Source organism: Delphinapterus leucas, chromosome 12 (assembly GCF_059928025.1).
Source record: "Delphinapterus leucas isolate spDelLeu-1000000601 "Yukka" chromosome 12, BTC_Dleu_Yukka2, whole genome shotgun sequence".
Lineage (NCBI taxonomy): Eukaryota > Metazoa > Chordata > Mammalia > Artiodactyla > Monodontidae > Delphinapterus > Delphinapterus leucas.
In genome coordinates this window covers 52730759-52755046 of record NC_143140.1, presented here as the reverse complement: position 1 = coordinate 52755046, position 24288 = coordinate 52730759, and the positions used below count along the sequence as shown (strand labels likewise).

The 24288-nt window shown below is 38.8% G+C and overlaps 1 protein-coding gene across 2 annotated transcripts in view; it reads left to right on the top strand.

The window, feature by feature from the left end:
- The window catches only part of FRK (fyn related Src family tyrosine kinase), a 118267-nt gene that overhangs the window by 53398 nt on the left and 40581 nt on the right, over positions 1 to 24288 (top strand). For both annotated transcript variants that reach the window (XM_022554802.2, XM_089921954.1), the window contains one exon: positions 19496 to 19617. In XM_022554802.2, the coding sequence (XP_022410510.1) occupies positions 19496 to 19617 (122 nt within the window). The remainder of the gene's footprint in view (positions 1 to 19495; positions 19618 to 24288) is intronic.

Below are 24288 nucleotides of genomic sequence, written 5' to 3'. Positions count from 1 at the left end.
TTTTTATAGGACTGTGATCATCTGATTGGCTATGAGGATATTCATGACTGATAAAATCTGACTTATTATTTTGCTCTCTGTTCCAAACCTTCAGACAATTCTCACAATAATAATGATCTATTTTTTGAAGTTATTTGGTCAGCTTTAACTTTGTAAGACTCACTTTAACTTGGTAAGACTCATATCCCCAAATAATAATTTGTTCATTCATTCATGGTATTTATTGAGAGTATATTTATTTATTTATTTATTTATTTTGAGGTACGCGGGCCTCTCACTGCTGTGGCCTCTCCCGTTGCGGAGCACAGGCTCTGGACGCGCAGGCTCAGTGGCCATGGCTCACGGGCCCAGCCGCTCCGCGGCATGTGGGATCTTCCTGGACCGGGGCACGAACCCGTGTCCCCTGCATCGGCAGGCGGACTTATTGAGAGTATATTCAATACCAGGTGTTGTGCTAGGCTCTGAGCATTGCAATGATGACCAGAAAGATAGGGTTTTGCTCTCTTGGCACTTACAAGTATTGTAAGGAGACAAGGATTTCCTAGCCCAAGAGGCTTGAGCTGCAATCCAAAGGAGGAGTAGGAATTAAATGAGAAGGAGGTGTCTCATATAATAAATCTACTATCACTCAGTGTCGCCAAAACCTGCCCCTCATTCTTATTGAGGGCCCCAATCCTGAAGCTCTAGGGTATTCCTGTCCTGTGCTCTCATTCCAACAGCAAGACTTTTCAAATGTGTAAGATTTAAAAATGTCTTTTCTGGGACACAACTGGCAGGTCAGAGTTTAGTGTACTCTGTATTTCACTGAGTTCTTCAATTAATCCCAGGCCAAGAAGTTAGCATAGTGTTTTAGTAGCTGGAAAAGTCTTTGTATCATCCAAATTATGAAATGATACCTTATTGAATTGCAATTGGCTAATTAGTAAGGTGGCCATCCACGCAGGGCATATTTCAGCTTCTTAGAACACATATTTGTGTACAAATAGCTTATGTGCTATTTATAAGTAATATTTACATTGTGTATCATTGGAGTTTATCCCCTTATGAAGATACTTTGAGACAGCAAATATTTTAACCTAATTCAAGAAATTCATTATTTTAATAAAGTTGCATTATTTAAAGCATAAATTGTAACTGGACGAAACTTTGCCCCTTCACCCTTATGCTTGGGTGTGTCTTTGTCAGCAAGAGAATGCATAACTACATCGCCACCCTCTGATATAGGCTATGGTGTGAGAGATGCTCTGCCTAAGGATTTGATGTGCTGAAAAAAATTCTATTTTCAAAACTCTGACTGTTGGTGCTGATGAGAATCAAGACCTGGAGTGGATGGGCCTTTATAGGACAGAATAATTTAATGTCTTTTGGAGTATCCAGAAGGAGGCCCAGAACCAAATTGCTTTGCATACAAAAGCAGAGGGTATTTTGTTGTAAAAGCAGGTGGCCCTGGACCTGAGGGAAAAGAGGTGATGGGAAATTTTCTCCTCAGGGGAGAGGATATAAATTTCTAAGAACAGAGATTTCTGACACGTTTGAACTTGTTTTCTATTCTAGATTGTACTCAAATCTTTGCTCTTCACAAATTTTGCATAAAGTTTGGACTGAATTTATAACTTGTTGGATGGGTTGAAAATGAGAGAGTGAAGTCCAGTGTGGGGCAGAGTAGACCCGAGAGAACAAAGGTTTGGGGTCGATGATACAGACATAAGAGAAAGGCTTTCCACTCAGAAAACAGGGCTGTACTTCTCAGACCATGGTACCTGGTTCCAAGCCTCTGAATTGTGGGCTGGGCTTTGGAACCTGCAGCATCCTGAACTCCACCTCAGGCCTGGAGGCATTTGCCTTGTACACATTCTTCCTGGCATTCTTAGGCAAACTGGGGTTGGAAACAGGCCCTGGAGGAAGTTAAGTGGCCCTGGCGTGTGTGTGGCAGGTGAGGGACAGTTTTGCTTTTCTCAGCAACCTTTCCTCATAACAGTTCCCAGGAGTGAAGCTTTAATATACTTGTGCAACTGTCTTTTCCTCTAACTCTGAGCAAAAACAAGCAGAAAACCAAGTTTCAGGTTCAGAAAAATCCTCCAGGGCTGGCAGAGCCTTCCTTCTGTTTCCTGACAAATAGCTTGTTGACACTGAAAACAAAAGGTGTATTTTCTGCCACTGCTTCTGGCTTTCCTTTTGACAAGAACCAGCTGATTTGTGGACGTGTTCAGTTTCTACCATTTCAAAGTCCAGTGGGTGGCATTTACATAGGTTATAAACTTCGGTTATTTATGCTAGCATTATTATTGGTAATTATTAATGATATCATCTTTAGTGGGTAGCTGGGTGCACAGGGTCAAATTATTAAAAAAGAAAAAAACTGTTTTTTCTGACCTTTAGTGAACTCTTTGTCTCACTCTTTGTCTGCTTGGGAACACCTGCTTCATTTAAACCCCTAAAAAGGCAGTGAAATTAGTGCACATCTGTGATGGTAGCTGCAGGCATACACACACACACACACACTTACACATCCACATCCACATATATGTGTGTGTCTCTGTGCCACATATGGATAAAGATTAGTAGAGATTTTGTTTTTCATTGTATGTTTGCCAAATGTGAAAGACAATTTCATTTAAACATTTTGATTTTTATATGGATTTAAGAGATATCTATGAACAAATCCTACATTATTTATTCTATTAGAATCAAAAATATTATTTCTGTTCTGTGTATAGTTATTTTTCATAAAATGGTGCTCTTGCCTTTAAACAGATTGCTCACTTTTCTTTGGCTAACGAGCCATTGCTTCCAAGAAGACCCTTGGAAGATACTCATAGCTCCTGGTGTTTTGCATTTCCATAAACATCAGTGATAGAAATGAGTGGAATTGATGGACACTGTTTATTCCTTAATTAGAAAAAAAAACTGCTGATAGATCTTGGCCAAACTGCAGTTGAAAAACCTGGATATTGGCTTCAATCCTAGAGTGGATTATAATCCTCACTCATTTACTTCTCTCAAAGATTCAGTTCAGTTTTTCTCCACAGCTCTATTTATTCTGATTACTTTGACTTTAGGAACACACAGGAAAACCCTCTGGAATTACTGCCGCCTACTAAGAGTGATTTTAAAAATGCACTCTCCCTCTTCCTTCTTTTGCTTCTTTTTTCTTTCTCCTTTGCACTTTTCACCTTCGAACACACTATATAGTTACTCATTTATTTTGTTTATTGCTGTCTTTCCCCATTAGTACGTGAGCTCCACAGAGGCAGCACTTTTTGTTTCTTTCATCGACTGCTGTAATTCTACCAATTAGAACTGTGCCTGGCACAGTGTAGGTGCTTGAATGAATGGTTGCAATTGTTGAATGAAAAATGAATGAGTGAATGAATTTTATGGTGGTAGACTCTGGTTATAGCTTTGTCACCAGCTCTTGTGTGAACCTGGAAAAAACACTTAGCCTTACTGAGGAAGATGAGTATTTTCTGTCACAGGCATCACTGAGAATTTAATGAAATGATGGATTCTTTTCCCAGAAAAGTGCATGTACTCTTTCAAACACATTTACAGTGAGTTTCAAAGATTTACCCATGGGCCCAGATAAAAATTTCTTTCCAGCTCTAAACTTCTGATCAACTCTCCTGTGTTCCTCCCACAGAAGAATTCTTCCTTGTTCCCACCCTCCATACTGTCATCTCTTAAATTTATTGTTTAAATAATTTTTAAAGAACAAGTCAAAATTTTCTATCATTTTTGCTGGTGTGCCCCAAACTTAATATTCTCTACCATGCTAAATCTTAAATGCAATATCTTATCCTCCTAATGAACTTTTTGAATTTTGCTGAAGATCTACTTCTTCCATGGAGTTAGTAGTTTCCACATGGAATTACCTATAAACATCAAAGAAATGGTTTTCTTGTTTCTTCCTTTAATGGACCCTTCTCCCCCACTGTTGCCCACCCAACCAATCTGCTCACAGACACCTTGTTGGTTCTTTACTTGTGCACATGCCCTTGCCCTTCATTTCTTTGGATTTCTCATCTTTTCCAAATCCGTATTCACTTAAGAAAATACACTTAAAGTGTATTTTCTTTAAGAAGGCTTCCATAGTTGACTCACTGTTAGTTGTTCATATCTCTGGTGGTACACCCTTGGTGATTAAATGTTCTTTTTGTTTTATCACTTTCTTTTTGAGTTATTACTCAGTTAAAAAGGTCTTTTATCCCTCCCTCGATACTCTAAGATTCTGAAAGGAAAGGAAATACACCCTTCTTTTCCTCTTTTGCTTTTTCACCTGTTCTCCATATAGGTATTATGAAGTAAATATTACTGATATATTTCAGCTTATAAAGCACATAGAAAATTATATCAATATTACCCTGTAGGGTAATAAGAAGCTTAAGATATTTTAAAGATGTTTACTATCTTTTATTTGGATAAAGGATTTAATGAAAGTAAGGGATGACACAGTGCATCCTTTAGTGTTAAAATGATAAGTACCACGGCTGAAACGTGGACGTGAACCTCTGGTTTTGCTGGTGTCTGTTCTAATAGTGGGCACCTGTGCTGTATCAGTCATAAAATACTTTGAATATCACCTCCGATATTGGCAAAAAAGAAGACAGATACTCCTCATTTTTTCTTTTTGTATGAGAAACCTGTATCCAGTAAATGCAGACTGGGCTGCAAGTCCAAAGCATAGCATTATTAACCCATCCAGAGCAGGTGCACACAGGGACTGCCAGCTGATTAGAGTCAAATGTTTGGTCTTGTTTATTCCATGAAAGTAGTTCCCAAAGAACAAGTTATTTTGTAGCTTTTTAAAGGATACTCAGTGGCTTAAATAAAGTGGGGTGAGATAATATCATTCATGACACCAGAAATTAAAATTCTTTAAAGTTAAGTGAATTTAAAAGTTCCTTTTATTTTTGTCTTGGAGTGAGAAAGGAAATGATTCATGGAAGTAGATAACTATTTTTTTGGTAGGAAACTAAGTGGGGCTGTCACTCTGAAATTAGTGACCCATATAACTATTAAAAAGAAACGCTACTACGCCAAAGCTTATTGATATAAGGAATCTGAATGAACATTTGTGGTGTTTTGTGAAGTAAAGCATTTCCCTAGGAATTATAAAATCAACTGCATATACTTTCTTTGGATGGGACAAAGGTAGAAACTATTTAATGGTTAATGCTTTCAACTCTAACCCATATTCCTCTAGTTTCTAGGACAAACATTATCACAAATGTTGTACAAAAACCAAGCAGACAGATTAAAATTTACACTTTTATCTCAGGCTTGATGATTGGAAATACCATAATATATGTGCACATCTTGTTTTTTATTTTAAAAGAGACATCAATATTAGCTTTTACTTCCTTTTACACAGTCGGGAATTGTTGTGAAGCAAAAACACTGCCTTGAAATTAAATGCCCATCTGAACTTTGCTGTATTCTTTGTAAACCTTTTGTGAGGAATTGCATACTTTTGATGACTAGACTCAGGGAAGTGGATTCAGGTTACAATCAGATTCTTTCATAAACACACGGTACACACCTTCCTCAGTGGGGAAAGTACCAATTAGTTCACCTTACTTCCTCCCTAAGAAAATTCCTTCAAAAGTCCCCTTTTGTGATGACTATAAAGGTGAATAATAGCAACAAAAAAGCTTTATCAAATGACCCACGCAAGGAATTTCCTGTTTCCTCTGTGACTGCAAGTCGTACTTCAGATACTGGATGTGACATTGTCAGTTTATCACACACGGTTTTCATGTGTGCAGACCTGACATGCTTGTGTTTTGGAGAACAGAAGAGTCAGCCTCATTTTTGGTCTCTACATTCATGTGGAAGTGTTTTTCCTCTTTGGGAGAAGAGAGCGGTCAGATTGGAATCTGTGGTCTGAGGCCAATTAACATTCAAATCTGTGCTGCAACTGGCCCAGAGCAGATAAGGCTTCTCTCTTAAGTGCTTTACCCTCCATGCACTGTGGCAAGCACAGATAAAAGGTTACGTGAAAACACACGTGTTATCTAAAGTCCAACATTCAGTATAAACCAAAAGACTATATAAGATGCCCACATTGAGGTACAATGTGTTAACTGTTCATCAACAAGTATTTATTTAACTGCTCCAAAAGGCATATGTGGTGTTATCAGGCTCAGTCTCTGTGCCAGGAAAGTCTGCAGCCTCAGGTGAACACAGGGAATAATCTAAAAATAAAAAGTAAAACTGTGCAGCACTAGCTTTTGTGTACTCCATTCCAAACCAGAGGGGTAGAGGCTGAGAACTGTGGGAATCGTGGGTAGGCAGGTTTAAGTAATGCTACCACCGACAGCGGTGAGAGGATGTGTTTAGCTGGAGCACAGTTGATGTAGGGAAGATAAGATTGAAGAAATGGATGGCATCTAGATGGAGGTGGGCTTGGAATTCCAGGTTAATAAAGATTTTCGTCCATAAGCAAAGGGAACCCTTAAAACTTTTTTTTTTTTTTTTTTGCCGTACGCAGGCCTCTCACTGTTGTGGCCCCTCCCGTTGCGGAGCACAGGCTCCGGTCGCGCAGGCTCAGCGGCCATGGCTCACGGGCCCAGCCACTCTGCGGCATGGCATGTGGGATCTTCCCAGATCGGGGCACGAATCTGTGTCCCTTGCATCAGCAGGCAGACTCTCAACCACTGCGCCACCTTAAAGGGAAGCCCACCTTAAAACTTTTTTAATGTGTATGTACCAGTGAGATGTAGCAGGTCATATTTTCAGATGATTAATCTAGTGGTGGCGGTGTAAGCAAGGGGGAGAGAGACTGAGGTGATGTACATACAACTTGTAGCAACAGTGCCTGGCTCCTTGTGTGTGATCTGGAAGTGAAAGCTATTAAGATTAAAGATAAGAGATAGCAAAATATTACCAGAGTCCAAATAATGATGATGCATTGGACAAAGTTTGTGGTGGGGGAAATGGAAAGGAAGGAAAGAATAAGAAAATACACGGAGCAGTATTATTATTATAATTATTTTGTCCTTATCATGGTAGGGGAGCGGGGAAAAGTGACAGTGTTCATTTACTGCAAGCCAAGGGGGATGCTGAGCCTAAGGAGATTTTTATAGAGGGGAAGGGACATGATTACCTGGACCATAAGGAACTTCGATAGAGGCTTTCCTGGCAATGTTGCTGAAACACAGATCAATGCAGGTGAGCCATATAGAACTTCCATAGCTCGAGGGGTCATGATTCCAAGCCTTACATTTAGGTACCATAAATGGCTAAATGTGATTATGAGCGTACCCTGCAAACTGTAGTTATTTTGCAAAAATGTTAGTGTCACTGATTCTCCCAAACCACACTGGTGAGGACAACAGGTGGGTTTATCCCTGATAACGTGTGTAACTGTGATGACAACAATAAAAACACCCCTAGCCTGCATTCCACCAGGGGAGGCGCCCAGGGCACTTTCCCCATGGTGGCTATGGGTCAAGTTGATCTACCCACTTTCCCACATGGAAGATCCATGTGTTTTTCTGGGACTGGTTTTAGGAGTTTATTTTTTTAGGGTCTGTCTACTGTGGTTTAAGGCCAGCTGTCCTGGATTTTAGGGAGACATTGGGGAAAGAAATTGTTTGTTAAATTTTGTAAACCTTAGCCAGCAGTTACTAAGGATGGGTTTTCCCTTTTAAAAAATGTAGGAGGAAATTACCTCTATCTGATTGGAATTATGAGTGTCCTACTGCATGCCAGTCAGTGAGGCAGCAGAGTGGATAGAATAAGACTCCAGTAAATGAAATGAGGAAACATTCGTGGAGATACCACATCTATTAACAGGTTGATTTCCCTCAATTTTGATTGATATCTATATTATTTAAATGTTTTTTTCTTTAGGAAAAATGTAATACATACACACAATCAAAAAATAAACTGTACAGAACAGTGTTGGGTAACCTTCCACAAATGTTTTATAAATATTCAAGAGTGTGTATAAACACATCCTGCTTTTCTTTTCTTTACTTAATTTATTTATTGTTTTATACAGCAGGTTCTTATTAGTCATCCATTTTATACACGTCAGTGTATACATGTCAATCCCAATCTCCCAATTCATCACACCACCACCCCCCCGCCCCCCCGCTGCTTTCCCTGCTTGGTGTCCATACGTCTGTTCTCTACATCTGTGTCTCAATTTCTGCCCTGCAAACCGGTTCATCTGTACCATTTTTCTAGGTTCCACATATATGTGTTAATATGCGATATTTGTTTTTCTCTTTCTGACTTACTTCACTCTGTATGACAATCTCTAGATCCATCCACGTCTCTACAAATGACCCAATTTTGTTCCTTTTTATGGCTGAGTAAAACTCCATTGTATATATGTATGACATCTTCTCTACCCATTCGTCTGTCGATGGGCATTTAGGTTGCTTCCATGACCTGGCTATTGTAAATAGTGCTGCAATGAACGTTGGGGTGCATGTGTCTTTTTGAATTATGGTGTTCTCTGGGTATATGCCAAGTAGTGGGATTGCTGGGTTACAGGGTAATTCTATTTTTAGTTTTTTAAGGAACCTCCATAAAGTTCTCCATAGTGGCTGTATCAATTTACATTCCCACCAACAGTGCATGAGGGTGCCCTTTTCTCCACACCCTCTCCAGCATTTGTTGTTTGTAGATTTTCTGATGATGCCCATTCTAACTACTGTGAGGTGATACCTCATTGTAGTTTTGATTTGCATTTCTCTAATAATTAGTGATGTTGAGCAGCTTTTCATGTACTTCTTGGCCATCTGTATGTCTTCTTTGGAGAAATGTCTATTTAGGTCTTCTGCCCATTTTTGGATTGGGTTGTTTGTTTCTTTAATATTGAGCTGCATGAGCTATTTATATATTTTGGAGATTAATCCATTGTCCGTTGATTCGTTTGCAAATATTTTGTCCCATTCTGAGGGTTATCTTTTCGTCTTGCTTATGGTTTCCTTTGCTGTGCAAAAGCTTTTAAGTTTCATTAGGTCCCATTTGTTTATTTTTGTTTTTATTTCCATTACTCTAGGAGGTGGATCAAAAAAGATCTTGCTGTGATTTATGTCAAAGAGTGTTCTTCCTAGGTTTTCCTCTAAGAGTTTTATAGTGTCCGGTCTTACATTTAGGTCTCTAATCCATTTTGAGTTTATTTTTGTGTATGGTGTTAGGGAGTGTTCTAATTTTATTCTTTTACATGTAGCTGTCCAGTTTTCCCAGCACCACTTATTGAAGAGACTGTCTTTTCTCCATTGTATATCCTTGCCTCCTTTGTCATAGATTAGTTGACCATAGATGCGTGGGTTTATCTCTGGGCTTTCTATCTTGTTCCATTGATCTATATTTCTGTTTTTGTGCCAGTACCATATTGTCTTGATTATTATAGCTTTGTAGTATAGTCTGAAGTCAGGGAGTCTGATTCTTCCAGCTCCTTTTTTTTCCCTCAAGACTGCTTTGGCTATTCGGGGTCTTTTGTGTCTCCATACAAATTTTAAGATTTTTTGTTCTATTTCTGTAAAAACTGCCATTGGTAATTTGATAGGGATTGCATTGAATCTGTAGATTGCTTTGCATAGTATAGTCATTTTCACAACATTGATTCTTCCAATCCAAGAACATGGTATATCTCTCCATCTGTTGCTATCATCTTTAATTTTTTTATCAGTATCTTATAGTTTTCTGCATGCAGGTCTTTTGTCTCCCTAGGTAGGTTTATTCCTAGGTATTTTATTCTTTTTGTTGCAATGGTAAATGGGCGTGCTTCCTTAATTTCTCTTTCAGATTTTTCATTGTTAATGTATAGGAATGGAAGAGATTTCTGTGCATTAATTTTGTATCCTGCAACGTTACCAAATTCATTGATTAGCCTTAGTAGTTTTCTGCTGGCATCTTTAGGATTCTCTATGTATAGTATCATGTCATCTGCAAACAGTGACAGTTTTACTTCTTCTTCTCCAATTTGTATTCCTTTTATTTCTTTTTCTTCTCTGATTGCCATGGCTAGGACTTCCAAATCTATGTTGAATAATAGTGGTGAGGGTGGATATCCTTGTCTTTTTCCTGATCTTAGAGGAAATGCTTTCAGTTTTTTACCATTGAGAATGATGTTTGCTGTGGGTTTGTCATATATGGCCTTTATTATGTTGAGGTAGGTTCCCTCTATGCCCACTTTCTGGAGAATTTTTATCATAAATAGGTGTTGAATTTTGTCAGAAGCTTTTTTTGCATCTATTGAGATGATCATATGGTTTTGATTCTTCAATTTGTTAATATGGTGTATCACATTGATTGATTTGTGTATACTGAAGAATCCTTGCATCCCTGGGATAAATCCCACTTGATCATGGTGTATGATCCTTTTAATGTGTTGTTGGATTCTGTTTGCTAGTACTATTTTTTTTGTTTTTTGGCTGCCTTTGGTCTTCGTTGCTGCGCGCGGGCTTCTCTCTAGTTGCGGCGAACAGGGGCTACTCTTCGTTGCGGTGCACGGGCTTCTCATTGTGGTGGCTTCTCTTGTTGTGGAGCACGGGCTCTAGGCACGCAGGCTTCAGTAGTTGCAGCACGCAGGCTCAGTAGTTGTGGCCCATGGGCTTAGTTGCTCCGCGGCATGTGAGATCTTCCCGGATCAGGTCTCAAACCTGTGTCCCCTGCACTGGCAGGCAGATTCTTAACCACTGCGCCACCAGGGAAGCCCTGTTTGCTAGTATTTTGTTAAGGATTTTTGCATCTATATTCATTAGTGATATTGGTCTATAATTTTCTTTTTTAGTAGTACCTTTTCTGGTTTTGGTATCAGGGTGATGGTGGCATCATAGAATGAGTTTGGGAGTGTTCCCTCCTCTGCATGTTTTTGGAAGAGTCTGAGAAGGATGGGTGTTAGCTCTTCTCTAAATGTTTGATAGAATACACCTGTGAAGCCATCTGGTCCTGGACTTTTGTTTGTTGCAAGATTTTGTTTTTTGTTTTTTTTTGTGGTACGTGGGCCTCTCACTGTTGTGGCCCCTCCCGTTGCAGAGCACAGGCTCCGGACGCTCAGGCCCAGCGGCCATGGCTCACGGGCCCAGCCGCTCCGCGGCATGTGGGATCCTCCCAGACCGGGGCACGAACCCGTGTCCCCTGCATCGGCAGGCGGACTCCCAACCACTGCGCCACCAGGGAAGCCCTGTTGGAAGATTTTTAATCTCAGTTTCAATTTCATCACTTGTGATTGGTCTGTTCATATTTTCTATTTCTTCCTGGTTCAGCCTTGGAAGGTTATACCTCTCTAAGAATTTGTCCATTTCTTCCAGGTTGTCCATTTTATTGGCATAGAGTGCTTAGGATGTTTTGTATTTCTGCGGTGTCTGTTGTAACTTTTCCTTTTTCATTTCTACTTTTATTGATTTGAGTCCTCTCCCTCTTTTTCTTGATGAGTCTGGCTAATGGTTTGGCAATTTTGTTTATCTTCTCAAAGAACCAGTATTTAGTTTTATTGATCTTTGCTATTGTTTTCTTTGTTTCAATTTCTTTTGTTTCTGCTCTGATCTTTATGATTTCTTTCCTTCTGCTAACTTTGGGTTTTGTTTGTTCTTCTTTCTCTAGTTCCTTTAGGTGTAAGGTTAGATTGTTTAGTTCACATTTTTCTTGTTTCTTGAGATAGGCTTGTATAGCTATAAACTTCCTTCTTAGAACTGCTTTTGCTGCATCCCATAGATTTTGGACCGTTGTGTTTTCATTGTCATTTGTCTCTAGATATTTCTTGATTTCCTCTCTGGTTTCTTCAGTGATCTCTTGGTTATTTAGTAACGTATTGTTTGGGCTCCATGTGTTTGTGTTTTTTACATTTTTTTCCCCGTAGTTCACTTCTAATCTCATAGCGTTGTGGTCAGAAAAGATGCTTGGTAAGATTTCAGTTTTCTTAAATTTACTAAGGTTTGATTTGTGACCCAAGATGTGATCTATCCTGGAGAGTGTTCTGTGCACACTTGAGAAGAAAGTGTAATCTGCTCTTTTTGGATGGAATGTCCTATAAATATCAACTAAATCTATCTGGTCTATTGTGTCATTTAAGCTTGTGTTTCCTTATTAATTTTCTGTTTGGATGATCTGTCCATTGGTGTAAGTGAGGTGTTAAAGTCCCCCACTATTATTGTGTTACTGTCCATTTCCTCTTCTTTTTTTTGCGGTACGTGGGCCTCTCACTGCTGTGGCCTCTCCCGTTGCGGAGCACAGGCTCTGGACGTGCAGGCTCAGCGGCCATGGCTCACAGGCCCAGCCGCTCCGTGGCATGTGGGATCTTCCCAGACCAGGGCACAAACCCGTGTCCCCTGCATCGGCAGGCGGACTCTCAACCACTGTGCCACCAGGGAAGCCCCATTTCCTCTTTTATAGCTGTTAGCAGTTGCCTTATGTATTGAGGTGCTCCTATGTGGGGTGCATATATATATATAATTGTTATATCTTCTTCTTGGATTGATCCCTTGATCATTATGCAGTGTCCTTCCTTGCCTCTTGTAACATTCTTTATTTTAAAGTCTATTTTATCTATGAGTATTGCTACTCCAGCTTTCTTTTGATTTCCATTTGCATGGAATATCTTTTTCTGTCCCTTTGCTTTCAGTCTGTGTGTGTCCCTAGGTCTGAAGTGGGTCTCTTGTAGACAGCATATATATGAGTCTTGTTTTTGTATCCATTCAGCAAGCCTGTGTCTTTTGGTTGGAGCATTTAATCCATTCACGTTTAAGGTAATTATCGATATGTATGTTCCTATGACCATTTTCTTAATTGTTTTGGGTTTGTTTTTGTAGGTCCTTCTCTTCTCTTGTGTTTCTCATTTAGAGAAGTTTTTTTAGCATTTGTTGTAGAGCTGGTTTGCTGGTGCTCAATTCTCTTAGCTTTTGCTTTTCTGTAAAGCTTTTGATTTCTCCTTCGAATCTGAATGAGATCCTTGCCAGGTAGAGTAATCTTTGTTGTAGGTTCTTCCCTTTCATCACTTTAAGTATCATGCCGCTCCCTTCTGGTTTGTAGAGTTTCTGCTGAGAAATCAGCTGTTAACCTTATGGGAGTTCCCTTGTATGTGATTTATCGTTTTTCCCTTGCTGCTTTCAATAATTTTTCTTTGTCTTTAACTTTTGCCAATTTGATTACTATGTGTCTCGGCATGTTTCTCCTTGGGTTTATCCTGTATGGGACTCTCTGAGCTTCCTGGACTTGGGTGGCTATTTCCTTTCCCATGTTAGGGAAGTTTTTGACTATAATCTCTTCAAATATTTTCTCGGGTCCTTTCTCTCTCTCTTCTCCTTCTGGAACCCCTATAATGCGAATGTTATTGTGTTTAATGTTGTCCCAGAGGTCTCTTAGGCTGTCTTTATTTCTTTGCATACTTTTTTCTTTATTCTGTTCTGCAGCAGTGAATTCCACCATTCTGTCTTCCAGGTCACTTATCCATTCTTCTGCCTCAGTTATTTTGCTATTGATTCCTTCTAGTGTATTTTTCATTTCAGTTATTATATTGTTCATCTCTGTTTGTTCTTTAATTCTTCTAGATCTTTGTTAAACATTTCTTGCATCTTCTCGATCTTTGCCTCCTTTCTTTTTCCAAGGTCCTGGATCATCTTCACTATCATTATTCTGAATTATTTTTCTGGAAGGTTGCCTATGTCTACCGCATTTACTTGTTTTGGGGGGTTTTATCTTGTTCCTTCATCTGGTACAAAGCCCTCTGCCTTTTCATCTTGTCTATCTTTCTGTGAATGTGGTTTTTGTTCCACAGGCTGCAGGATTGTAGTTCTTGCTTCTGGTGTTTGCCCTCTGGTGGATCTATATTATTTAAATGTTGATATTCAGTAACACTGCATAAATTCTCATTTTTGTTTTTAAAAGACACATTGTGACTTTTTTTGTAAAATAACGTCCAGTTAATCACCTTATAGCTTTCGTTAGCCTTTTTGCTTTAGTAAAATGGTGTACTGCCACCTGGTGGCAGCATGACCTAGTCAAGACTGGGCAGGCAGAACAGCAAAGTTAGTACAAATGCAGTTAGAGAAGTGAGATCATGTTCACATATTCACTCATGTTCTGTCTTTACCTCAAATCCATCGTGTCTAAAACCAAATATATAATTTCTCCCTTAAATCAGTTCTCTTAAAATAGGTGCTATTTATTAAGTGTGAATGTGGCCAGGCATCAAGCACTTTACACACATTATTTTTCTTCATCTCAAAAGAAGCCTACAGGGTAATGATTATTAGTCCCACTTACAAGTGAGGAAATCCAGGGATAACTTTCCCAGTGAGATGCTGTAACTCTTACTTGTTGTTACACTCTGCCTTCTGATGTGCTGCTGAGTACATTGTCCTCCAGTCATGCAGATTTGAAACCCTGGTGTCATGTTTGATCTTCCATCTGTTTCACTGCTCATCTATAATCACCCATCCCATATTCCTTTGAGATTTTTCTTGTAACTATCAATTCTAGCTGCCAAAATCTCTAGTCCAGATCTTTATGACATGTAGGTTTTTGTAGCATATACCTGATTGACTTCTTTCATTTTTTTGTGTATAAATAAATTGTGAAATGATATAACTACATCTTATCGTAAACATCCAATTATAGAGAAGAATGCAGAGTAAAAAGTGAAAGTCTTTTGTCATCTCTCCCTAATCTCTGGAGAAGTAAGCACATATAATTTTTGGTTTGTTGGTTTTTAAAATATAAATAAAACTATAATATTCCTAGTACTCTGCAATTTACCCTTTTTCATTCAGCAGTATGTCTTGCAGATCTTTCTGTGTCCATGCTACAGAATTTACACACCATAGACACTCAAATGTTTGCAGAATGAATCTTAGATTTCAATTACATACTCCTTTCATCTAAAACAGGCAGTGTACTTTTTGCTCCATTTTCACCTAACTGAAGCATTTTTCTCCAAAGTTGTAGGTTATTATGGATCTCCTCTCCTTTTTGGTTATTCTTAATCAAGATCTCTTTCATGGCAGGTATGGCATAGTAATAAAGATTATTTTCATTAAATATCAATAAAATGTGTATGTGAGAGTGTGTGTAGTATCATTTTATTGGATAATTTTTACATGTAAGTGCCAAATCTAACTTATTTTCAGATGTCTTGTGTAAATTTCCAACTTCTTTACTATTTCTGTACCTCAGTAGTTCTCAGTCTTTGGTGTGCATAAGATTTACTGGGGAACTAATTATTAAAACCCAGATTTCCGGGCCCCACCTTCAGAGTTTCTGATTCACTTGGTATGACGTGAAGCCTGCAAATTTCCAACAAGTTTCCGTGTGATGCTGTTGCTGATCCACATTTCGAGGATCACGATCTATAAGACTCTCCCCTGATGCTTTCTGCCTCCTAGGATATCCTGATCTCTTCTCAGCACTCACTGTTTACTGCACATAAGAACTACAGCTTAAAGAGAGCGTTGAAAATGGCTGTGGCCTGTGGACAACGAGGCTTGGGGTGTACGTGCCCTTCCAGAGTGGGACCAGCAGGGACTCTAAAGGCAGAACTGAGGAGAATGACAGTTCTGTTCATGGCTCAAACCACAAATTAAGGAACGGTTTTCACCTGTGCAGAGGGTGGACCGAACTATCGGTTGCCCACTAGTCTGTACAGCAGCACATGCTCTAGCGATCACAGTCTATAGCAGACGCGTCATCTTTGAGTATGAAAGATGGCATTATAATGCCACTACATCCAGAAAACAACGATTTATTTTCTTCACTTCTTGATGGCAGCTCAGCCAAGTAAAATTCCAGGTATTAAGTGAGCTGATGCATCCATTCAAATAGTTACATGTATTTCATTCTTATTATCAATTCATTACTGGTGTGATTTGCCTTGTAAAGTGATAGTACAAGAATCGAGAATTCGGGGGAGTGGGGGGGTGGTGTGATGCATTGGGCAATTGGGATTGACATGTATACACTGATGTGTATAAAGTAGATGACTAATAAGAACCTGCTGTAAAAATAAATAAATTAAATTAAATTTTAAAAAAAAGAATCCAGAATTGGTGAGACAGAAGAGAATTTAAGGAAAAAAATTCATCACACAGTTCCTCTCTACAAATGTAGTAAAATTATTATATCTTTAATCATTTGATTTACAAAACCTGCTTGCTTATACATATATTAGGCAGAGAAAAGACATCATTTTATAAACTTGATTATCCAAAATACAAATGTAATGTATATATGTAAAGCTTATCTAATGGAGTATTTATTCTTTAGAATTATGAGATATATGAGATATAATTGTACTTCTAAGAATTTAATCTGTTAGATAAATTGTAATTCTTGTAAAGGTTTACATATTTATATTTGGACCAAACATTTTAATGATGCTGCATAATTAATGCACTAGAAATCAGGAAAATGCATGGGGTTGATAAGTATATTCGATCCATGTTGCTCCTTTGCTTGAAATATTTGTGTGAAGAAATTTTGCCATTGCTGGAAATGGAGTCTAAAAAAAAATTGCCTGAGTATTTTAACTATTAGCTTTCACTAAGCATGCTATCCATAAAAATATCTAATGTTTTTCATGTGTTTGTTTAAACTTTATATAAATAGTATTATAAAGGTATGTATCATTCTTCAACTTCCTTTTGTCCCTCAACAATTTATTTGGTTTAACTGCCAGATAGTATTCCATTTTATATCCATAATTAAGTTTACTTATTCCCCTAAAATGGGCCTTTAGGTTGTTTCCAACTTTCCATGCTAGAATTCTTCAGTGAATGTGCTTGTCATATATTTCCTTGAGCACACAGAGTATACAATCTAGAAGTGAAATTAAGTAGCATACAAATATTCAGCTTTACTAGATATTGCCAAATGTTCTCTGAATTAGTTGTATCAAATTGCATTGCCACTAGTATTATGTAAAGGTTCTTGTTTCATGTTTTTTCCAGTGCCTGAATGTGAGAGTTTTAAATTTTGTCCAGCCTGAAAAGTGTGAAAGTGCATTTCATTTTTTAATATTTAATATTCTTAATATTTCTAATTACTGGCAATAGACAGAGGCTGCACTTCTTTCCTTATTTTTATTAGTTATTGGGTTTTTCTTTTCTGTGATCTATCCAGTTATATACTGTGTCAGTTTTTCTACTGTGTTGTCTTTTTTTTTAGTGATTATAGGTCTCTATATAACCTGAATACTAATCTTATCCTTGTTTATATGCTCTGCAAATACCTCCTCCGGGTCTGTGGCTTATAGTTTAATTTTATTTCATGGTAATCTTGGTGTTGCAAGTTTTTAATTATGGTGTAATAAATATTATTAATCTTTTCCCTTAAGGCTCGTATGTCTTCTTTTTCTTTTTGTCTTGTGGAAGAAAACTTCCTTAGTCTAATAGTCTCAGAAAGTTTTAGAATGTGCCTTTTACATTAGGTTTTTTTGTTTTTTTGTTTTTTTTTCCGGTACGCGGGCCTCTCACTGTTGTGGCCTCTCCCCTTGCGGAGCACAGGCTCCAGACGCGCAGGCTCAGCGGCCATGGCTCACGGGCCAGCCGCTCTGCAGCATGTGGGATCTTCCCGGACCAGGGCACGAACCCGTGTCCCCTGCATTGGCAGGCGGACTCTCAACCACTGCGCCACCAGGGAAGCCCTTACATTAGGTTTTTAATCTATGTAAAATTGTTGTGTATGCTATAGGTAGCAGCAATTAATTTTTTATATGGATTATGATTGGTACCAGCATCATTTATTGACTAACCCATCCTTTCATCACTAATTTGTATGTTTGGGTCTGTTTGAGTTTTTTATTATGTTCCATTATTCTATTGATATTTACTTATTTCTGCAATAGTGGAAAACATATGTTTCTATTTTTCTGTGAATTCATTCCATGGCCACCTTGGAATGTTTCCAAGCCTTTTAAAATTTCATTTGGACAAACAATAGCCTATGGACATTAATTTGGTTCCTGATATTGAATCAATATGGTAGTCATTAGTGTAGTCTACCAAATGTTTCCAGTTTTCTGCCTTCAGGGAAATAGTAGGATTGCATTTTCTACTCTCTTTGGATTTAGTATGAACATACAACGTATTTCTCAGTAGGCTCATTCTTGAGCAGAAGCTTTAAATAGAAACTCCAGGAACCAGTCTGTGATTTGCCACATTTTCCAATCCAGCCTGCCTAGTCAATCGTGGAAGCATGACGATGGAAATTCTTTGGTGGACATAGAGATGGACATGGCACTGATGACCTTCAGTGGACGTGCAGTTGAGTGAAAAACAAATCTTTGTTGTCTTAAACCACTGAGGTTTTTGGAGTTGTTCATTGTTCCAACATAATCTGGCATTTCCTGGATAATATAGTTAATATTGTGTAATTTGAAATTTGACGATTGGGAAAATGGTAAACAAACATCTTACTTTTGTTAGAAGGTAATTATATTTTAATGTCTCTTTTTTTTCAATTTCTTCCCCTCTTCCTTCCAATTGTGTCACCCTTAGTGCACTCATATTCCCCCATACCCATGACCTGTCAAACCAATTGGAACCAATTTTTGAGGGCCTCTCCCAGCCTGCAATTTCTCACCTGGCCTGTATTTCTTCCCTCAAGCCTACATTTCTTCTCTTTGAGTGTTTACATTTTTAAAAATGATGCCTAGAAAGATAAATGTTTTACCTGAAGTCTTTAATGATAAAGATCGACGTTATGACCCTAGAGTGAAAGGTCATTAATGCAAAGCTGGCTGTCTCAGTTTCCTCTTATTCACATTAGTGTCTGCTGACTTGATATATGTTTTAAACTGGTTCTGATATTAAAATCCATAATTCTTTGTTGGGGTTGATCACATTCACATTTACTGACTCTTGTAGTTCTGGAATGTTAAGGATAAGAGTGTAAAGATGAGAAGTGGAGGGGACACTAAGAAGATACATCCCAGGCAGAAGTATCTTTTTCACATAATCTCTCCACCGATGAAAATTTCCTTTTAAACATGCAAAACCATCTTATATTATGGGGGTCAGGGGAGTTGGGCAGTGATGGAGGGGAGAAAGATGGGAATTAAAACCCAGAGAACTACATTTTTACTGTTCACACTTTGATGTGAAATATATGAATCCCTGGATTGGAATGTTTGCCTCCTAACACCTAGAAGGTGTTAGGAGAGGCAGTGGACAGTCTGATGGTGATGTGAATAGTTTTAGAGCGTGCAACATGGCAAACTTACCGTGTGGTGGGCCTGCCCTAGAAGCTTTGGATTTGACAGGAGAACACAGGGTTTCTCAGACAGAATGCAGGTGTGAGAAGACATGTGGTAGCAGAGGCATCAGCTAAATTCCTATTTTGTAATATATTAAAGACTCCTGGTGAGTGTTGCAGACATCCAGAAAAATCATGTCAAGTATCAAAAACTACCGTTTATACCTGTTATAGTTTCACTAAAGAGTATAAGCCCTTCTGATATTGGAACTTTCTTGCCAAACTTCTTGCTCCTTAAAAAAAATGAATGTTGACTGGTTAATTAAAGTTTATATCTCTCTCTTTTTAGGTGGTTCTTTGGAGCAATCAAGAGGGCAGATGCTGAAAAACAACTATTATATTCAGAAAATCAGACAGGTGCTTTTCTAATCAGAGAAAGTGAAAGTCAGAAAGGCAACTTCTCCCTTTCAGGTATGGGCATTGTTCTGTGTGATTTAAATGTGGACTTGAGAGTCTGTAGTCATGAACCTTCTGTGTGAACATGGACATGTTAATTTTAAATTTGCCTTATCTGTTATCTTCACAATAGTACCAAAATTAAATCTATTGAACTACTCAAGAGTAATGTAAAAATTAGCAAAACAATTTCTGTCTGTGGCTAGATGTGACTATAAATGTTTCAAATACACACACTCTAGGTATGAGATGAAAAATATATGGATCTGCCTGTGTTTTCTCACTTTTGCATTATCTAGGAGCCTGTCCATTTAGGGAAATGATAAGCAAGAAGCAAAGTCTAAACTGTTGTCAAAATTGATCTTTCCATAATACCCATTTTTTTTTCTTTTTGCATTTCATTTGTCTTTGCCTGGTAAATAGAAAATGAATTGAAATGCTGAATGCAAATGTGCTTAATTAACCAATGACATGTAACATTTGGTCAAATGTAGTTTTCCAGCTGAGAGTCAAGTGCATGTTTACAATACCCTAGGAAAGAAAAAGCACAGGAGACCTGAGAATTATCTTTAAGTGTTACAGGTGCTTCTATATTAGGTAGTCATTAGTTAGCCAAAAACTAGATTAAATGTTTTTGATTCTAGCATTAAAAATATAGAAGTAGAATATTTCCATGAGGAAAACAAAGAAAAAGTAGAATTAACTGAGTCATATCTTTGAATAATTCCCAGGCTACAGTGACTATGCTGAACACTTTCTTAGTAGAATATTATGGAGCAAAACAGCTTTACAGGCTTAGAACAAAATTACAAGGATATTGGCTGTTATGTGCCGAGAATACTGTAATGCTTGCTTATGGGTTTAGCAAGCTTTGTAGGCCCTACTTGGAGACTAGCATAACATTATAGATTCCTTTTCAATGAAGTCAGACCATTTAGAGTCTTTCAAACAAATTATCTGATTGCTGTGTATTCACTAGGGGACAAAGTAAATGCAGACCATTATGTCCTACTGAAAGGATAATTTTCTTATTAGCCAGAAGGAGGACTATACAGGAGAAAAATGGAAAGAAAAGGGTCTTCGATATAATCTGCATTAAAATGAACAAACAAGTGTACAGCCCAATTGCTCACTGTTGATTACCACGAAGGATCTTCAGGTATACCAGTCATGGATTTATTTCTCAGGGCAGTTGTCTCCTAATCAGTCCGAATTGATGGTCTTCAATTTTGCTGACAGCTATGCTGCTAAAGGAAGGCAAATAATATCCCTTTTCTACCTCTGTCTTTCCCACGTGAGTTTTCCTTAGAAGTATTGTCTTTATTCCTCAGGCGACAGTGGCTTGCAGCTGTCAGAGAAGCGCTTCATGAGGGGGGCATGATATATTGATGCTGCGGCAGGCTGCCGAGAAACAGCAGCCCAAGGTTGGGGTGGGTGCTAATTGGCTTGTTGTGATCCTTGCCTGGCTGTCAGCTCTTGTGAGGTCTGAGTAGAGAGTTGGGGAGAGAGTTAGGGCTATGACACCTCTCATAACGGCAAGACACTAATTAGCTGTGAATTATAGCAGTGCTTTTGGATATTATGTATTATACGTGGTAGCCAGAGAATCCATCTTCATTAGATGCGTGACAGGTAGTTTTAGGGGCTTTACTGTTATTTGTCATTGGTAGAGAATTGTTTTTCTGATGAAAAGTATAAAATTCTGACTGCATGTCAACTAGTTTGGCTATTTCTTGACTTCAGTCAATTACTTTAAAGGAAATTATTATTGTTATTGCCATTAATATAAATTTGATGTTTGGCATTCCATAAGCATTTATATTGTTGCTTAAAGTACACTTTCGGAAAAATACACCTTGAGGGATAAAACTGAATTTCAGGCGAGTTTTTCAGAAAGGATTTTGCATTGCACATTGTAATTTTACTTTAGGCAGCTCTGCATAGGAAAGTCTCTAGAGTAGTAGAGGGAATTCCAGATTCATCCTCAGCGAAAGCTTTTTAAGAGCGAATGATAATAGATTGAAGATAGTTGAAAAATGACAGAGGACATGAGGCAAAAAAGTTCATCAGCAGTGTTCAGGGTGATGCATCTAGTAGCTGATATCATTTATATACTGTCTATTTCTTGAACAAATATTTGAGTGCCTAGTCTGTGCCAGGCTTCTGCTAGGTCTAGGGCAGCAAGGAGAGTGAGGCACAGTCCCTGGCCCCAGTCTCCAGGAGGGTGATAACACAGCTGTCTAGTGAGACAAGAGGGGGCAGGGGCCAAGTCTCAGAGAGGAGTTAGGAAGGTTTCACAGAGGAGGCAGCACTTGTGTTCAGTGTGTGTCACAAGGTAGCCGCGTGGGAAGGATTATTCCCAGCAAAGCAAATGCACAGAGTGGAGGGTAGGGAGTGGGGAGGACAGTGCAGGTGTGTGTGTGTGTGTGCACGTGTGTGTAGATGGGGAGCAGAGGTGGAGGAGAGGACGAATGGCCAAAAATGAGTCTGGAAAGGAAAGTTGGAACTAGACTGTTCAGGGCCTTGTATACCATGCTGAGGAATTTGGAGCTTTTTCTACAGGTCCAAATATAGAGGGAAGTTTTAGGCAGAAAGTGACTCGGTCTGACCTTTGATGACAGAGTGGAGAACAGAACGGATGAAAGATTTATAGGTAATAGTCTGGGGAGAAGTGACGGGGCAAACACAGAGGCGTCACTTGCTGCTGTCTGAAATCACAGGTGTGAGACAGAAGTCAGTCAGCATTCCGCGGAGTAGGGCCAGGGAACCTACACTCAGCTGGCTGCACTAATGCTCCTCAGTCCCCAGAAGCCTCACGGCCCCTCTGTTGCTCTCCTTTTTTTATGGTGCAAGTGTGGGAATGGCCTTAGGACTCTCGATAGCAGTCTTTGCTTTGGTGCTAAGAAGTGAGTTTGGACATCAACTATTTGCAGGGTGGTTTGAAAAGCCCAGCACCTCTGGACTTTGGCACCATGCGAAATTGCAGCTTCTCTTTTGTAGAAAAGGAAACCATAGGGCCTGTTGGCAGTTGAATTCAGCTGCAGTCCTTCTTGCTGGCCATAGGGGGCGATGGTGGGACAAGCCCAGTGGACCCATTACCATGCCATCTAGAAAGAGCTCCTGGGGCTCTTTGCTAGAGAGTCTTGTTTATCTCCACAGGTGATGGCTTGATCCAGGGCAGTTTTGGCAAATAGAGGGTAGGGCATGGAGGTGAGAAATATTTAGAAGATAGAGCCAACAGGAATTGGTAGTTGATCAGAAATGGGGTAAAATAAGAGAGAATGCAGAATCTAGGATGACTTGCAGATCTCTGACTTGAGTGATTGGGAGATAGTGGTCAATTGAGCCAAGATGAGGTCCATGGGAGGAGATACTTACAGGAAGAGAGAAGAGGGGACCAAAGGAATTAAGTTCAGAGGTGTTTGAAGTAATTGCAGGAGGACATACAAGGGGCCATTATCTCTTTTTTGACTTTTGTCTGCTGATTTTGAGCTGAGAACTCACTGTGATACATCTCCATTACAGTGAACATGTAGGTCCCATGGAACGTGCAGAACTTTTATAATAGTACTTTGTGATTGCTATGAAGTCTGTTCTTGAGAATATAGGTAGGTCTCTGTAGCAACATAATTTAATTTTAAAATAAATATACTAGAATTTTTAGAACCAAATAAATGTTTTATCCTTCAAAAGAATAGATTGCTGTTCAAAGTATTGCACAAATGGTAGAACTCCCTTTACAGAAAGGATATCACTTTATGTTAAAGTCCTTAGCTGGGCAATTATATGTTCATTAAGTGCAGCTTTGATACTTGGAATTGACCAGAATTATCTGAAGCCACTTTCCGAATAATATGGATGATTAACCCGAGCGAAACCATGGACTTGTAGCTTTGTAAATATTTCTGCATGCCTTATAAGTTAATTCTGAAGGCAATTCAAAAAGTAATGAGAATAACAGCAGCTTCATTAGGGAAGATGTGTATCTGTTCATGTTGACCTTGTGTGTATCCTTCATGTTGAATTTACATATTCAAAGAGTCTTTTATATTTATGAGTAACTCTTTCACTGTAGGTAAAAGTGTGCTCCTCAAACTAGGTTATACAGTCCTTGAGCCGAAGCAACATACTTTTATTGCTTCTGTTTCATGCGTCTTCTCTATCTCCATAGTTTCTAGTACAGTTTGTAAAGACAGTAGATGTTCAAACACTCACCTCTTTACCCTGTCATCTACCAAGAGCAAAGATAAGCAAGGCCATTGTCATATTCTTAAACCTCTGAAGTCTGGACCATGTAAGATCACAAATAATCCTCTTCATTGCTGTGTTTCAGACTTATTTTAGAAAGACAATTTCTCACCTTAACAGGTTAGTTGTTTCCAGGTGACAAGACTTTTGTAGAGGAGACAAGATTGGAAAAGGATGTCACTTGCATTGTGGCCCTGTCTCTCTCCGCCTGGCACAGGGTTCAGACCCAAACTCACTTTCCACCAGCCACTGAGATACCATTATTGCTCCCAGACTTTTTTAAGACCTGCTGATTCATTCTAATCTGATGCTGACCAATGGCAAAAGGCTGTGTGTTTCATTGTCAGTCCTCTGAGCCTCCATGTATTCTTCATTTAAAATTAATGTGGACATAGTGGCCATAAGAGTGTGTCAGGAATTCTATTACTATTAACCATG